Below are 18,753 nucleotides of genomic sequence, written 5' to 3' on the forward strand. Positions count from 1 at the left end.
TCCCCTAGGAGCTGTAAGATCCTCTAAAAATCCCCCCTGCCAGGAGATACCTGGTTGCTCCAAGAATCTGCCAAGTGACAAATTTAAATTTTTTTAAGGATCTGGCTGCGTGTGTTGCTGATGGCACATCCAAACCAAAATGTCCTTTGCTGACAACCAAAACTACCTCTGCACCACTGGCAAGGTGAGGAGGGCATAAACACACACAGGTGGCATTGCCTTGTCTTCAGGACAAGCTTTATTAACTATTTGCTTTAACAAGGTAGTTATGAAGGCATTGGTTCTTTAGGTTACAAGGAAAGTAACGAGACTCAGGTTCAGCATGTAAATGACAAAGTAACAAGGAAGGCATATGTTAACCCATATAACTGTTAGACCATCTATTAGAAGACATTTTGCAAGCAACATTCTACATTTCTTTGCATTGAAGTAAAAACATATTTTTTTGGTCAAGAAAATTACCTTTTTCAATTTTTACATTTTTTAAAACTTATATCACAAATGTCAGGGTAAGGCAAATCCTGGATGAACAATATGATAAAAATCCCTATTCCCCAAGAAAATAGATCCACATACTCTGTTAAATTTTGCAATTTTAAAAGCAAAGCTGGCATGCACTGCATATAAACTCTTTTTTTTTTTAATATAATTTAATTCAAGTCCTAAAGCAGAACAGTGTTAATTCCAAGAGAGGCTTTCTCAGTGCTTTATAGAAAGAGTGACAATTAGCTGCAGTGACCCATTATTACAGACTATGTCTCAGTATCACCTTTGGATGTCATCACGGGAGCAGTCACCAGCCTGAGGAATATTGTGCCTAATGGTAGGGATGAGCACTTTCAGACACAGGAGGAACAACAACCAAGCACAGCCTCTTACACTGAATGCAAACATGAATCAGCACCCAAAGGCTGCTACCCCCCTTTACACCACTTGCTGTGAATCCACTCTGAGTTTAAATCAAAATCCTTGACATAAATACCAGCGTGGTGATTCTCTATCTAATATTTGTTCTTCTACAAAACCAATGGGTTCTTCTTCTCCTTACCTTTCTGCATCTCCAGAAGAACATCAGAGACTGACTGCACTGTTACTGACACAGCTGAGAACTCATGCTGCCAAAGTATACTCACTTCATGACCAGTGAACAATGCCAACAACTCAAATCAAAACCCACCCAAAGGGAGGACAGATACAAACAAGGCTGCAAATAGTACAGCAAGGACTTAAGCTACTCATAGGTCTCCTTGCTTTGCACTTTCTGGGCTTCGTGCTTTGCCAACACATCATTGGGCAAATGGCTGTTTTGAAGACTCGCTATTGTCTACCAAGGTTAAATAAAAGGCAAAATGAAATTACTTTCAGGGGCTAGAGAGTGTCTAATATGATGCATCTTTGCAGCTATTTTTTTCCTTTAACTGCCAGTCAGTCTTCACAAGACATTTGGGGAATCTTTATCTCCTTCTGAATGACCACAGCTCAGCATCCAGCCTCCTGTGGGACTGCCCCTTTGGCTCCCTTGCTAAAGCCAAAGTTGGTGAAAAAAGATTCTGACATCTGATTCATGGCTAATGTTAGTGCTGGCCACGGGGAAGCACGATCAGAAGAGGTGCAGAACCACATTCAGGGGACTGGACAGTCTGCTGAGGTTATCACAGTTATACCACCTCCTGATGTATTTATCCACTCCTGACCTGCCTGCTGTGACAGCCTGCTTCAATCCTAACAACACAGTGTGGGAAATGTTGTTATGTGTGTGAGAAATGCACAGAGACAGAAGGGACCATGCAGAAGAGTCCACATCCCAAAAGACATGTTCTGTCAAGCATGACCCCAAGGCTGGGAAAGGAGAGCAGCAGAGGCACCTCAAAGGGAACAAGGAGTCCCTTCAAGAGTACTTGGAGAGAACAAGAGCCAGAGGAATGCTAGTTGCCAAATACAGGTAATCTTAGCAAAATTCTCAAACAGATTAATAGACTATACCATAACAGACTATCTTAGCAAAATTCTCAAACCAATTAATAGACTAACATTGGCACATTTACTCCTGCAATTTACCCAATTTGGAGTTGTCAAGGTGATGGAGAAGCTCCTTGAGAGCCCCTCTGGCACAGTCACACCTGGGTGTGACTCACCCTGGAGGCAGCACACAGAAATTCCCTTCTGATCCCACCTCAACAAGCATGCTGGAGTCCCACAGAGGAGGAGGTGGGGGGGAGCTATACTTTCTAGGAGCTGTACTCTCTGTGTTCAATCTGATGCTTTTACTGCTTTCCTTTCTAATCCTTGTTTTTCCTTGACACCCTTCTGAATTAACAACAACCATTGACTGTCATAGCCTGTGTTAGGTGCCTTGACTTGCTGTTCTCCAGCACAGGATTTATCATTGAAACTACTCTAGCTGGGATGAACCCAGATCACAGCAGGATAGAGATATGTCTTACCTTTTTTTTTCTTTACTTTTTTTTTCCTGGCCAGATATTAAATACCTACTCTGTGATTCAGGAGTATTTTGGGTGAAAAAAAAGAGTACAGAACCAATTATTTTTCTTAAAACGATCAAATTAGGATCACTTACATTGCTTAAAATGACCAAATTATTCTTGACAGCACTTTAAAATACAGTTTGTAGCACAGGTTGCATGCTCTTCCATCCAGTGTATTTTCCATCAGTTTTGGTTACAGTACAGTTGGGAAATGTACATGAAAACCTTTTGTTCCTCTTCTACAGATTTCAGTGCAGCATTTACTGGCAGAACAATTGACATATGGAGAGACATTCTTATCCAAATAACTGTTAATTGCTTTTTAAAAAAAAAAAAAATCCATGCATATGCAGTGGAAAATGTAATGAGGGCTCACAAAAGCTACTGTGTGAAGCTGTTAAAGCTGGGAGCTGTATTTAAAGATGCCTCTAATGCAGAGTCTTTCCAGCACTGAGGAAATGTCTGTTGTCTACCTGTACCCAAAGGTCATACTTACAGCACTGGCTTGGAGATGTGCAGAACTAACTGGAAAAAGCAGGATTTAGGGGGCTGGCTGTTTGAGGCCACATGTGTTATTCACATGTAAGGACATGGCACAGCACAGGCTGATGATGGGAAAGGAGATAAAGATGCTAGAAAAGGGGTGGGCCTGGAAACAGGCTACTGATGGTATGATGCAGGAGGAAAAAAGACCCTGTAGAAGAGAGGGACTCACATTTCAGAAGAAACTGTTGTAAATGCAGGGTTGATTGCAAAACCTTGTTAGACCTGGGAAGTTATGATCCTTTCCAACAGACTTACAGGATGAAATGCAATGGAGAACAAAGAGAAATTAAAAGCAAAGACTCATTCCCCCAAAAGCTCCCCCCCTCCCAACCCGCCGATCATCTCTGTGTGCTCTTTTCGGCCAAGAATGATGCTGGAGGATGTCAGCGCCTGCCCGTAGGGTTCCTTGGGTCTCTCCTCTCCTGCATCCTTCCTTCACCACAGCAGCAGAGAGAAAAGTGGAAAGAAAAAAGGAACATTTTCAAATGTCTGCACAGAACCCAGGTCTTATCTTTCCAGCAACAGATGCCTACGGTTTCATTTTTTGCCCAGTTTTTCTATTTGACACAGCTTATGTACAACAGCTACTACTGGGTGAGCAAATTACCTGTGCTTATCAGGGTGTCTTGGTCTTCCAGAGCACCACCAAGCAACTGCTTGATACCAGAGACCCCCAGCTCTGGCAGGTGCTTTGGTGACAAACAACACATCAAAGTACTAAAAATAGGAAGCAGATGGACCTCCTTCGCTCCAGAACGACCCTTGGAGAGTCTCTGAGGTTTAGCAGGCTGATCAACCCTCCCTGGGGATTGCTCCTAGTGATTGAAACAGCAGCAGTGGAGTTTGGATGACTTTGACAGTGAGTTGCAATGAATTCAAAGCCTGCTTCCAGCCCTGTGCATGCCATTGAACTGCTGAGCAAGACATGGTGTGCCCAGGGTCTGGCCCCACAGTGGAACTGAAGAGATTTATTCATTGATTGCTAATTCATGAGCCAAAATTACTCCAGCCCTAAACATTCACAGATAACAATTCCCAAGGGAAAATGAAGCATGAGAAACAGACTCCTTAAGGACCACATGAAAACTGTAACATTCAAATACCTTTTTTTAAACAGAGGAAGGGTATTAACATATTGATCTATTTTAAAGTTAAGGATTTCATTATTTCCTCTTTTTTGTTTGAGCAAGAAGCTAAGGGAGGGGAAGGAAGAGTTATGGAAGCTGTATTTTAATTAATATTTTGAGGGTGCATCCCTATTTTTACTTCAGTACTTTTTAAATGGGGCACCATCAGGGCTACTTCTCACTCCAGCAGCATAGTAGCACATCACCTGTATGCTGATAAGGACCAAGACTCACGTTCAATAATGAGACCTTGTGTTTTAAATCTCTGTGTTACAGCTGCTGCCATTGTACACCTTGAAACCCCATGACGAGGGTAAATACAGCATGCTGCTGTTGATGATATTGGTACTTCTCAAAAACCCTACACCAAAGGAAGCAGTGTGCCCTGAAAACCACTTCTGAGGGAGAAATGGCTCCTGCTTCTTTTTTGTTAGGGATGAGCCTTGGACTTCTGTCTTCCCACTACATTATTCATTTCAGTCTAGAAGAAGTGCTATTTATGCCAATGAAAAGCACTTCCTCAGCAGCCACCACTGCTCCAGCCACAGCACCATCACTTAGTGTGGAAAGCCAAAAAAAGCTCCAGAAGGCAGCAGCAGAGCTCCACAGGCAGCTCTCTGACTTTGCCTTGTTTTTCAGTGGTATTGCTGAAGAGGCATTAGGTACTGGAAAGCCAAGGGCAACAAACCCCTTAAAATGTGAACCTTTTGTTCCCAGAACACAGCTCATACAGAACTGAGCTCTTTTCCAACCACTATAAATTGCCTGTCATTTTCCAAAGCAATGCCAAAAATTGTTTGCTCACTTATTCTTCTGTTCCTTATCTCAGTGCTGTTTTGCCTTCTGATGATCTAAGACCATGCACCACCTACACCCACTATAGCTGCAGACTGCTGCTATAGCATGTGCTTGATAAATAAAGTTTTTACTTTTTATGATGCAATAGAGGCCATATTAGACAATTACTTCTCCCTTGTATTCTGTCTTCCTATATTTTTTTTAAAGTTTGGTAAATTTTAACTTTAATTTAGGTGCTTTCAAAGCGAATTTTCATACAGAAACTGTATGGAAAACAGGGGAGAAAAAATAGTTGTGAAGGTCTTACCTGTTACTTAAGCTTTCTGTTCTGTTTCCATTGGATCATTTATACTTTCAACTTGACTATTCATTTCAGCTGAAAAAGAAATGAGATGGTCATTAAACTCTATTAACACAGATCCATTTCCATGGAAAAATAGAATCATTTAGGTTGGAAAAGACCCTTAAGATCACTGAGTCCAAGCAAAAACCCTACACTGCCAAGTGCCACTAAACCATGTCCCTAAATTACAGGGGCCAAGCTGTGGCACTTTTGATGCTGTCTCAGTTACAGAGATGCTGCTTCCAGAAGTTCTTGAGCTGCAAATTGCTGGAACCTCGGGCAGGATTCAGAGGCAATGTCACTATATTCCTACAATAATTGTTAGTGTAAGATCCATTTAAAAACCAGCCTTATTTTAATTTAAAATTACAAAAAGAAAAAAAACAACTAAAAAAACCTAAAAAAAATTTAAAAGAAATTAAATAGAAGTCTTAAACTAATTTCACTATGACATTTGTCAAAACTATCATCCAAACTATGGCAGGTGTGATGGTTGTAGAAAGGCTAAACATAAATAGCTGCAGTTTTAAGGCTAATATCTAGTGTTTGTTCTGCACTGAATTTGAAGCCATTTATAGTAAAACCATTTTTTGTTTCTTTACTCAGGCTTTGTGTTGTGCTATCACCTGCAGATTATGAGGCATTTGACATGGGTGATGGGGAAAAACCTCAAGCATGAGTAGAAGACTTGGAAATTAAGATGGGAGAGAGGAAGGAAAAAACCCCAAAAATCAATAATGATGCTACTTCCAGCCAGGCAGTAGGATGTCTTTTCTGAATCAATATCATGTCAATGTACCTGCTGGAGTTTTGATGAATTATTTGTAAATTATTCATCACCCATATGCAGAGAAGATACTGTAATGGCTTCCTGGATGTATGTGATGAATAATATGAAAAGTATCCACTCCTGATTACAGAGCTCTGATGCTCACATCACATTTAACAAGCTTGTGTTCTTTAACAATATTTGCATAGAAAAGACAGGATGGTTAATAAAAAAATCACTGAAGGAAGGCTGCTGCACACTGACAGCAGAATTCTCTCCCAGCCTCATCATGCTGGACAGCTTCACTGGCAGTATTTGTTGAAAATACCATCAGCATTCACTCACATTCTACAGAAACCTCCTGCAAAATAAATCTGGAATTGAAACCTGTGCTGAGGCTCTGTCAGCATCCCAGATGAACCTTTCCCTATGTATTTGTGGTGAAGCTCAGCTCTTTGCATGAGCTCTCCTACAGAAATCCCTTAAGATAATCTTTTAGTAAGTTTGGATTTGTTTTCACTAAGTAGCCCAAAGTATCTCATGGATTCTCAATTCAAATGTTTTAATGTGCTATGACTTTTGGGTTTGTTCAAAGACAGGGAGGTCTGACTGAAGGATGGGCTTCTGCAGACCACTGAGTGAACCCCAGCTATCAGGGCAGCCACACAACTCTCTCTGTTGAGTTGGAAAACAGCCCAAGAACACCTGGAAGAGCTGCCAGCAGGGATGGTGGGGATGTGACTCACAGGCCTGGGCTCCTCCCAGCACGAGGTGGTGTCAGAAAGGCATCATCAGCCCTGGGTGTTCTACTTCCAATCACAGCACAAGCCCAAATAGGGCTTCCCCCTGATAAGCAAGGTTTTTAGAGGTTTTAAACTGCTAACTCACTTCAGCAGCCTGGTTGCACCTCCCCATAATGTGCTACATCAGCCAACAGCTCTGAGAAGCACCTGGAGTGCAAAGAGATGCATTTCTCCTAAATTCAGTTTTACCTGCACCTCCTCCTGCACCTTCACAGATGGTTTTTGTGCCAGGAATGGACATCTCTGTGAGATGGATGTGGACATTCTCTGTCTGATTTCTTTTAAATTTTGACTCATTGGGGGCCAAAATTATCAACTCTCAAATGATGACCAGGCAGGGATTTCTCCCCCAAAAGCAAGAAAGTTCCTTGCAAGAGGAGAAGAAATAACCCAGCAAGTAATTCCCATCCATAACAGGATGAAGGAGAAGACAGACAAACAGATATGGGAGAGTTAAGTTAAAGTCATCTGCAAGAGAGTTAGTGCATTTCTTTAGCCTAGGATGTTATGCTATAGACCTGGACAGCAGATGACACCAAAATACTAATATTGGTTTAAATCAGGATGCAGCTTTCCATCCACAGGCTTGAAACAAAAAAAAAAAGATGATGGAGCAACCCCCATTGGGAAAAGTTTGATCTGATCAATACAAGCTGGAAACTAAAAATGGCCTTAGTAATCTCTGGAGCTTTGGTGGAAGAAGAAAGAAGGGAAAGGAAAGGGAAAGGGAAAGGGAAAGGGAAAGGGAAAGGAAAAGCAGGAAAAAGAAGGCTGTTGTCAGGGAAATGCCATCTAAGAACCCAATCACCAAAGGTGGGGTTTGCCATCATTAAAAAAAACTAATCAGAAGATCTGTCCTGGGTACAAGAAATTTAATATACAAGGGTCTTTGCTGTGATGGCTGATGGAGACAAGCAGGACACATATGTGTCTGTATACACAGTCCTAATCCAGGCTACAGATGCACCTTCTGACAGTTTTCCTGATGGAGAATCAGTCCCAGGCTTCACATAATAGTAATTTCTCAAATATATCACTCTCATGGACCTGCCCCCTGGATGAACCAATACTGAGATCCACCTAAGCTGACTAAACTCTCTGCATCTCTAATGCACTTTCCACTGTGCTGTTGAACATGAAATTAAAGCACAAGGGCTGGGCTGCCAAGGGGCATGCAGTGATACATGCTTGTGCTTTCAGCTGTGAAGCAATGAGATCTCCTGGGGCAGAAAGAAGGGGACCAGAGGGGAAAAAAATAGGCAATTTACATAAAAATTACTGTTAAAGGGAATGAGTTTGATGCTTCCTCTATTTTTTTAAACACACAGTATATGTCCAAGGAAAACCACCCTGTAATATAATCCTAATAGCAATTTAAGCTGTCTAGAAACAAAAACTTCCCTGACAAGTGAAGTACTTTTTGGCAGCCTAAGCAAACGCCCTTTTCCTGTTCTTTCATGTAACTCAGCAAGTTCAAAGAAAAGAAAGGTACAAGATGAGTCATATGTAGAAGATGTTACAAGATAAGCAAGATTTGAAACAGAGAAACCTATCAAGATTCTAATTTCAGAAACTGCTAGCTAGTTTGGTCCTGCTGTCCTGTCCTATGGGCCCCTGTTGAAACAGCTATGCAATCACTTTCCTTTCCAGCCAGAAATCCCTTAAGATATTCCTTTAATAACCAAAGTATCCCATGGATTCACAATTCAAATGTTTTAATGTGCTATGACTTTTGGGTTTGCTCAAAGAATGAATCAAGAGGGCTGCTTTGGCTTTATCTTGCACTTCTACTTGTAAGAGCATAATCTCTAGCATTTTTTAATAAAGAAAAGTTTATTCATTATTTCATTATGCACACTTGCTTTTCCTGTGCTTGCAAACTTCCTTATAGGCCAGTATCTAATCAGTCACAAATTCAAATGCTGCAGCACAATCTAACATCAGAGAAAGGAAGTCAGCACCAGATTCTCTGTGAAACTAATAGCAAAACCAATATAATTTGTTTGTCTTTGAGATGTATAAAAGTGTCCCTTCCATTTATATTATGTCTATGTTGAGGAGGTTAAAGAAAGAGTTAAAAAACAGCCTTCACTACAGAGGGGAGTCTGTGGGTATAAAATGAGGATTGTACACCCAATCCCAAACCCACTGCTGTTTGGGGCAGTAAAAAAGCCCCTCTGAGTGAAACCAACAAAACCCTGTATGTAGCTCTGAGAGCTGACCAAGATGAGAGAAAAAGGCCCCACAAAGCCTAAGCACCAATGTGCTGATTCCCACCATCATTTCTTTACACACAGGATGAGTCAAGAAGGTCAGATTTTTGTTCTTACAAGGATGTTACACACTGCAGAGTTGAGTAGCATCCTAGGACTCAGCCCTTGCTGGGATTTGCCACAGAGATGGGTCATTGGCTCATTGAGATCAGTGCTGGAGGAATACAATTTCCAAGTCAGGAATTGTGGGTTGATTGTGTCCACAAACCTGACTGGAACTGCTGCTGGCTCAACTAAATCATGGTTGTTTTATTAACAGTAAAAGTCCTAGTGAGAGAACTGTATGGATACTGAAGGAGGAGGAAAGGGAATCCCAGCTGACCAAGAATGGGATTAACATCCAAGTTCAGAGGGGTTATACTGCCAAACACTTCCCCCCTTAATGGAGCTGGGCACCAGCACAAAAATATTCAGAAATAATCCTCTGACTGCAGTTAGACCCCCAACAGCACAAAAAATATTCAGAAATCATCCCCTGACTGCAATCAGACCCCCAACCTCTTGGCCAATTCTATATCAAGACCAACATTACAGTGGGTCTAAAATATTATTTAGTTAAAAGGCAGGCAGTGTAGAACATCCCAACTGAACACATTAACCCAATCAAATTAAAATGCAGGGCTACAGTGCTGGAAGTTGCTTCCACTGGACTCACAAGACAGTAGAGATGGTGTAAACTCTCAAAAAGGCTCAGTTGAAGAGACTGCAAGTATAACTCAATTTTTTAGGAGGAAACACATAAACAAACTCCAGAAAGGCAACGCTAGGTATCAACTTCAGGACCATATACAGAGTCATAGAATGGTTTTGCTTGGAAAAGACTTCAAGGACCATGTAGTTGTACTCCCCTGCCTTGGGCAAGGACACCTTCCCCCAGACCAGGTCGTTCCCAGCCCCCATGAGCCTGGCCTTGAACACTTCCAGGAATGGGGCACCCACAGCTCCCTGGACAACCTGTGCCAGTGCCTCCCTACCCTCATAGTGAACAATTCCTTACTAATATCCAATCTAAACACTCTCTTTGTCAGGTTACAGCCATTACCCTAAAAAAGTAATTGAAAATAACAGAACAACATACCATCCTTATTTGAAACATCTGCTGCTTGACTTGCAAGGTCAATTTTCACAGGCTCCATGGAAGCTTCCTCTTGCTCTTGTATCCCTATAATATAATAAGCCAAAGAAGGAGAAAAATCAATACTCACAGTATCCAATTAATATCTAATTCTCAGACTCTTCATGCCTGGTTTTTTTTTTCCTTCTGACAAGATCTTACCTTTGTAGACTCCACTGTTGTACAGTGGCACCCACTAGAGAAGAGGACAGAGGATATGGGGAGAACATGGTTTGAAAATAATTGCCTGAATATTTTTAGCAATGCAAACTCTTTTTTAACTGGGATTGTTAAAATCACATCGTGTTGTGTGCTTCTGCCTCCCCACCATTCTTTTCTCATCACTTTTAAAGAATCCCTTCTGCTCATAAAATGAGGTATATGATGGGGACTTAATCACAGTTATAAAGTTTCTGTAGCCAGCAGAAAGAAAATAAATACAGTGAAGTGTTCAAAAACACTGGGTAGCCAGACACAAACTAGAATATGAATGTAGGAAAATGCATTTTATCACTGTAACTCAATATTTTTATCTCTTCTGCCTCAGGCTTGTCTGGAAGCTTAGATTCAAACTCCTAACAATATTTGAAAAGGGGAAAAAAATAATTTGCTGTTTTAGACAGAGTTCTACTATTCTGCCATTGGCTAAGAAGCCAATTTTCTTTTACATTCCATCATGCTACTTCTGTGGCTGCTGTAAAGCCTGTTGCACTCATCCTGTGACTGAACTCTGGGGTATCAGGTGATTGGTCACTAAGGGATCCAGGCATCTGGGTGGTTATAATGACACAGCAGAGTGTGGTAAGGGCCCAGATAGTTCAGAAACATTTCATTCATAAACTGAAACAATTTACCCCTTCAACAACACAGATGAAACCTTCACTGTCCCTCAAAAACCTCCTTCTTTCTCCTGTGGAATTCTACAGCGGGGTTTTTAAATCCACCGGAGTTTACTACATTTATTTTGTCCATAAAAATGTATCTGCTACTGAAAATTTCAGCCACTTTTAATTCTAATTTTATCTGCAAACCAATGGCACATTGGGGAATTTAGTTTCCTCTCTGCTTGCTGGGATGGCCAATGCTATTTTCACCAGCAACTTCTGGCACACTGCCTACAGAATCCCAGACTCACAGAATCATTAAGGGAGGAAAACACCTCTAAGGCAGAGTCCCACTGTTAACCCAAGACTGCTGAGTACACCTCAAAACCATGTCCTCAAGTTCCACATCCACTCACCTTCTGAAACATTTCCAGGGTTGGGGATTCCACTGCTTCCCTGGGCAGCCTATTCCAGTGCCTGGCCTCCAGTCCTACCAAGCTTGGGGGATGGATGACTTTACAGTGATAGAAATGTTACTTTTCATTTTAACAGACCTTACTTCTCATGCAGAAACTTTTCATTGGATCATCATATCAGCAGCTTCACCTCTTCCTCCCTGGTTTAAAATCATCTCCATAGATGCAAACCAAATAAAACATCTGTAAACATCTGTGACTGGGGATGCTGCAGATCTGCCTGAAATGGCCCCTTTGTGGCTGCATCAAGCTCCAGAGGCTTCTCCAGGGAATTCATGAGAGTGAGTGTGGTTATCTCCTGTGGTTTTTTATGTACCAACATCTCCAAGATTTCCCAGTGCTCACCCACCTGCCTTTCTGGCTCATGCAAAAGATAAACCCAGGTGACCCTACAGGAATAATATGTATATGGCAGGAATTTGTCAAGTACAAGACTGAACAGGTGTTTGAAAATCCCTGCCTGACTTCTCCTGGCAAAATCAATATGAAATTTGAGGGACCATGAAAATACTGATTAATGAAGGAAGATACACTGACATTCTGATTGTGATACATTTTGATTATCTGAGGGAAGCAGCTCTAGGAGAAATAAAATTTTTAAAAATCTCAGAACAATCAGGTGGGCTGGGAGGAAGCTTAAAAACCATTTAGTTCCAATCCCCCTGCCATGGGCAGAGACACCTTCCACCAGACCAAGCCACATCCAACCTGGCCTTGAACACTTCAGGGGATGGGGCAGTGACAGCTTCACAAGGCAATTTGTGCCAGGGCCTCACCACCCTCTGAGTAAAGAACTTCCTCCTAATATCCAGTCTTAAACCTGCTCTTTCATGTTAAAAACATTCCCCTTTGTCCTCTTGACTGTCTCTACATGAGTGCAGCCTGCAGTGGATGCAGCTCTGCCCACCAAGACACCCTGATGTCAGATGTAGGTATTTGGGATGGCTGCTACACCAAACACTGGCAGCTGCTGCCTCTGAATCTGACTTTGAGTCCTCTCAACCACCATGTATTAACCAGATGAAGGAGATATGATGTGACAGGTTATGTCTGGCCTCCCAGCTTCTCCTCTTGTCACTGCCTGAAGATGAGCACAGGAAGTTCCCAGCCCTTATCACAAGAACTTGAACTAGCCAGCATGCCTGGCTTCACCACGCTGCCAAAAGGGTTTTGGCTTTCCTTTTCAGAAACCTCTCATGCAAAGGTTTGTTGGCATAGTGCAAGGTGATGATGGAGGCTAATGAAAGAGAATTTTATGGACACATGTGGCTGTGTAGATTCCTGCACATGTGCTTGGTTCCAGTTGTCTTCCATTTGCAGTGATAACCTCAGGCATGGGATAGGGGGTGGTAAACCCAGGATGGGGGGTGGTAAACCTAGAAAGAGGCTAGGAAGAGTAACAGCAGCATCAAGAGATCTGCAAAATTTTTCTCAGAGGTTTAGGGTCATAAACACTGCCAGAAAAGTTGCTTTTGTTCTGCTTTTTCACTTTCTTTCCATGTCTGAAACTCTGGTTCCCCATTCTTTCTAGGAGGGGGTTGTTGCACTATCAGTGGTTTTTACACTGGGAGTTTATTGTTGGATATTTTCAGCAGGAAAATTATAGTGGGAAACAGTGTTCAGGGGCAAACTAGGCAGAAGATATTTGAAACTTTTACTAAGCTAAGCACCACTGCAAATCTTGGGAGGAGGTTTTCACTGTTTACCATCTAATTTTTGGGGAAGACTTACAAATTCAGTTAATGTAAATTTAATTTCTTCCTTCATTATTACTATGAGATGGACACAGGAACATTCAGTATACTGCCATGCATGTGCAAAGGGTATTATCCAAAATAGCTCCCCTGCTGTGCAGTCAACTCAAGTTCACTCTGAGATCAGCCCAATCCACAGAAACAGCAGAATTTGATCAATGCCAGAAACTGCCTTGACAACCAATTTATTCATGAGGCCTCTCCCTCAAAGATTTAATTCTTTCAGGTTGAAGCACAAACAAGCAAAGGGTTTCAGGTCTCCAAGCAGGAGCTGAGGGCTCCTGAAGGGGGGAGGGAGCCTGGGAGATACTGCTTTCAATATCAATTCCCATTTCCAATTGTGCTCCTGCCAGAGCTCATTACCTGAGCCCTTTGCCAGGTGCTTCCACAACCAGCCCAGCACTCAGAAACAATGGGCTGCTGGCATGGGCAAGCAGGGCTCCCAGCCTGCTCCAAGGCACAATATAAGTTTATACCAAGAAGACAGAAATCTCTGCACATGCATTTAAACTCTTCTTTTTTTTTTCCTTTTAATAGTCACTTGTTCCATGTGCTTACAGTTAGTTAATACACCCTTTTCTCTAGAGATGATTTTTTCCCCCCTCTCTAAATTCACATACTGTTTACAAGACTAACATGAAGCTCTTGTGGTAGCTCTTGGTACCTCAGCATTGATTTTAAAATTGCCCAAATATAGATGTTAGGCATCTGTTTTACAAATCCCCAATAAATTCTAACAAGTAAAAAGTGTAACCCTTGTCTTGCTCATCATCCCCCTTCTCCCTTTGCACAAGGATTACATCTATTTCTACAAAAGCAGGCAACAATGCAGGCTTAGAAGCTGTAAGAACCCAAGAACTCAGTTTCTGCTCTGAGCTGCCTACCTTAAGGATGTTTATTTCTCTTTCATGAGTCTCAAGGGGGCTCTCCTGGCAGAGCCTCAAGACCAGCCTTGGCATTGGCTGTGGGTCAGGGATGTCAGGTGGGCTCTGAACCAGGAACCTGGGCTCATGCTATTGGTTTTGAGTTTAATAGAATTATTTAATTCTAGTTTAATAATGCCAGAGACCCCCTTTGAGACAAACAGATGAACCAGCTGCATGTGTAAATTACTTCTCTCAGTGTAATCACATACTCCATGGTAACTTAAATCTTTAAAAAGTCCCCAGTTATAGAAGTCTTGTAATAAGTGGGAAATCCTGGCCCTAAGATAATTCTGAATATTTGAGGGAGAAGAGAGTTGTCAATACGACAACAATCCTGAAAACTATTATTTTTACAGGCAAAATGGCACTGCCATTATTCCCATCTGCTCTGCAATTCTGGGTGTTGCTGCAGAAATTAAAATATAATATTATCCTGCCCACAGACAATGTGCAACCTGAAGAAATTCATTAGTTGTAAATTATTCATAAAGGAGTTGTTTCTACTTGTGCTATATACTTTGAAAAGATCACTTCTGTCATTATGCAATAGGAAAACCATGCTAGAGCTACACTGAACAATCCAGATTTCTCCAATCAATACCCACTGTTGTTTTGAGTTTAGCTGTAAATATCCTTCCCCTAATCATGAGACTCTGAGAGGGTCAGGCACGTTAAAAAAAGAATAAATCCAAATTTCTCTGTTTAAAATTGGAACACACCATTTTTCATCTGCAGTAACAAAACCAACCAAATCAAACAAACAAAAAAAAAACAACCCCAAAAAACAGACAAGGCTCTTCTGACCAACAGCTGCATTATCTTATCTGTCAAAACCAGTTCCCATTTCCTTGCTCTGTGAATAGCCAGAGTTGCTTTTCTTCTTTCCAGTCATTTCATTGTACCACTTTGCTAATGTGACTGTCAAGCCTTCAGGTACTTTGTTTACTGCTGTATTTTAGCAACATTATAAATGCTGCCTCATTTGGAAACAGAAGCTGTCTGTGACACAAGGATTCTGTTTGACTCCTGTTAGATATCCATCTGGGATGACTGACCCTTTTAATCAGGCTGCATTCTACCACATCAAATATTTGTGCTGTTTTCTTGGATGGCTTTACAGATGTAAGCACCCAACCTGCTGCTCTTGGGGAGCTAAGAAAAAAAACCAGCAATCCTTTTCCATCTGTACTTCATTTATGTTTGAGCTGGAGTGCAGTGTTCTCCCTTGTCCTTCTGCAATGTGCAGGTCAAGCTTGACAGTTCTGAATCTGCAGGAGTGGCTCTGCCACCACCATGCCTCTTGCTGTTCAGCCTGGCTCAGTAAATAACAAACAACTCCATCTGTTTTATCAGGAATACTACACCTCAACCAACCACCACCCTGTCCCCAGCAATTGTGCTCCACAGAGATGAAAGAAAACTCCAGGATACAGATCTCAAAGGAGGGTGTGCTGGTTATGGTACCAGCTTTTCAAGGCAGTGAGTGAGCATCATTCTGGATTTCTGTTGCCCCTTCATTTTTAATTGGAGTGTGTACCCTCCTTTTTGGCATTTTGGCTTTGTTTTCCAGAGTAACAAAGAGAGATGAATCTCCCTTTCCTTCCAGTGCAGTGTGTGTCAGCTCAGCTCTCTGTGTTTGTGCACACAAATGTACCTAAAGGCATCATGCTGCTCCCAGACACTTTTATTCCCAGCTCAAGCTGAATGGCAATTTTTAAAAAATGCATTTTAAAAGTGTCTAAGATCTGCTCATCCCTATCCCCTTCCAGCCTTTTATTAAACATACTGTTAGTAAAACCCCATTGTGCCCACCATTCTCCAAAGGTGGGAATGGGAGGCTAGTGAGGATTGTCACTCAGCAATACAGTCCATAAATAAGATCCATACAAACTTTTGTATGGCACATCTAAAATCACTCATGTCCAACAGGAGCACTTTGTGTACTTTGTCTCTCTCTCTCTAAAACCAGGACAAACCTGCACACAGCAGGCTCTTGATGTAAATTGTTTTAAGAAAAGCCTTTTTAATATTGGTTTTTTTTTTAAGTCTGGAAAATGTGTAAAAGGCCATGTCATTGTTTTCCAGATGCCCTTTTTGTGAAACCTTTCATCAGAGAGAAGAAGCCTGCAGCATAGAATGTTTGAAATGGAGCACCCAGAAAATTTCATCTCATCCCTCTGGCTGTTAACACAACTAAAATGTTGCCTGGTTGTGATCAAACTAGTAGATCACCTGTCCTGAATGGCTTCCAAAGCACTCATGCTCCATCCCTGCCTGCAAATAAGGCAGACAGCATGCTCAGTAGCATTACAACAAGTGAAGGGAACAGAAATTGTATGATTATTTACCTCTCTTTCCCATTCTGTCATTTTTTTCCTGCTGTTTGTGAAACTCATGAGTGATTTGGCTCAGTTCCTGCTCACTACCTGCCTCATCCTAAGCAACAACCTGAGCAGAGCAGTAACTGCAAGAGAAAGGCCACTGTGTGTTTTCAGTGTCTCCTAAAAAAGCAGCCAGCAGGCACCACCAAGAACAGCTTTCTGATTGCAGGACACTTAAGAGAGGCAGCATTTTCCTCTGCTCAAACCCTGTGCAAGGACTCAGTAGGAGTGGGTAGGCAAAAAAAGCTGGTACCATGCATCAGAACTACAACAAATTGCTATGGACAAGCCTTCATCCAGGTTCATCAGCTCTGACATCTATCATCTCTGACACCCAGGTCCTGGGATTGATGAGATTTTCTGCTCAGTTTAGGTGCAGGGGGCAGTACAGTGGGCTTGTCTCCCAAAGCACTGTATTCCAAACAACACTTCCCCTTACACAGCCTCATTCCCACTGTTTGAGGAAGCCCACCCTGCTGTTACTGGTCACTCTGGCAACTTTAAAAGCAGGAGAAAAGGGAGCAGAAATTTACACAAGGTTTCACATACATCAGACACTTAGGTGTTTCAAGAGATAGTAAATTCAAACAGCAAGTTAGACCAAGGCTGGCTTCAGTCTAGATCATTACTGTGACATTGGGTAAAAACTAGAGCAACTTGTTTTGGAAAGCTGAGATGTGTTTGTCCTCAACCATCCTGCCTTTGCTCCATATTATTGAAAACTTCTCAAAGTTCTGTTATACCTCAAGGTACCAAATAGAAACTGGAGGCCAAAACCATACAACACAGGGTCTGAACAAAAGTCTTTAAGAAAAAAAAGAGGGGGGGGAAAAGAGGAGGACAAAACTGTCTCTGTATGTTTCTTATCAGGGAATACACTTTCAAAAAAATGCAGGATTTTTCCCTTTAGCACTGGAAATCATATCCCCTCTATCCATCAAACTATCTTAAACACAGAGGTTGTTCCAGATGCCAGCACACACAGGTCAGCATTTTCAACAATAGCTGACTAATGTTAGGAGCACTTTCAAAGGGACTTTAGATCCCTTTTTTCAAAAGCTTCAAGCTTCCAGCAGCTCCATCTGGCTTCAAAGGGGGCTCACTTCATAAAGTGTTTTGGATGTGCTCAGCATTTTTGAAATTCAGGGCAACTGTTTTGAATCCTAAACATGGACTTTAACAATCCATGCCAATTCTCCCTGCACTAAGGATAACACCACCTCCTTAATCTGTGCTTGGAAAGCTAAGTGACATGATAACCAACAACCTGGCTTTTCCATTCTTCTTCCCTCAACAGAATTCGTAGAACTCCTAATAAAACTGGTGTCTATCATGAAAACTAGCAGACTCGAGTCTAAAAAGATAACTATAATTTTCCTTGGGACTAACACCTCCTCAAATCCTCAGCAACACCTCCTCAAACCCTCTTTGTAACTGATGAGCTCTTTCCTTCCAAAGAGCTGTCCTGAAGGTCAGCCAGAATGCAGCAGCCAGGGCTGTGGGATACTCAGAAATACCACAGGCCACAGAAAATACTGAATTCCAGGCTGGCATGTTGGAGTACCCAGCCCTTCCTGGAATGCCAGCTCCCTCCTCTGGGGTGCCAGAAAACAGAAGGGCTTGTGTTTGCAATCTTGGCACCAAAGTCAAGACCTCTACCAATTAAACCAGAGGAGAATAATTGTATTAGCAGCTGATAGTGGCAGACTTCTGTCCTGCTAAAGCAGGATGACACACACTAACAACACTTCCTTAAGCTAAATTCTTCAGGTTGCTGGATTCAGACTATGCTTTACAATTTATTCATAAGACCTTCTTAGCTTAGGAACTTGCAGAAGCCTAGAGCCTTTCCATTATACATCTTTCAAGTATTTTAAGCTTAGGAATAATAATAATAAAAAAAACCCCAAAACCTGACAAAGTGGTTCCAGCCTTGTGTCAAAAAGCAGCAACATTTCCCCTCTTCTTCTTGAATACCCACAGCTGGAGGGAGGGTAACACAGAGTTTTTGCCAGCACACAGCACAAGAGTGAGAATTAGAGGTAACATTTGTGCCCTCTACAAATGTGCACATGGCCCAGGTCTGCAAGAATTTGTATGCTGGTGTAAGGGTTGTCACTGCCCACAGACTCC

General features: G+C 41.8%; 1 protein-coding gene across 4 annotated transcripts in view; it reads right to left on the reverse strand.

Annotated features, from left to right (window-relative positions):
• Positions 1-215: 215 nt before the first annotated feature.
• Positions 216-18,753, reverse strand: part of MACROD2 (mono-ADP ribosylhydrolase 2) — an 850,774-nt gene continuing 832,236 nt past the window's right edge. For 3 of the 4 annotated variants that reach the window (XM_071422251.1, XM_071422232.1, XM_071422259.1), the window contains 3 exons: positions 10,224-10,307; positions 5,265-5,333; positions 216-3,465 (listed from right to left, as the gene is read on the reverse strand). In XM_071422251.1, coding sequence (XP_071278352.1) covers positions 5,272-5,333; positions 10,224-10,307 — 146 coding nt within the window. In that variant the 3' untranslated portion in view covers positions 216-3,465; positions 5,265-5,271. The remainder of the gene's footprint in view (positions 3,466-5,264; positions 5,334-10,223; positions 10,308-18,753) is intronic. The other variant, XM_071422242.1, reaches the window with a different exon arrangement.

The sequence above is a fragment of the Agelaius tricolor genome, unplaced genomic scaffold, assembly GCF_023055355.1.
Source record: "Agelaius tricolor isolate 1412-34295 unplaced genomic scaffold, bAgeTri1.0.p SCAF_1, whole genome shotgun sequence".
Classification (NCBI taxonomy): Eukaryota; Metazoa; Chordata; class Aves; order Passeriformes; family Icteridae; genus Agelaius; species Agelaius tricolor.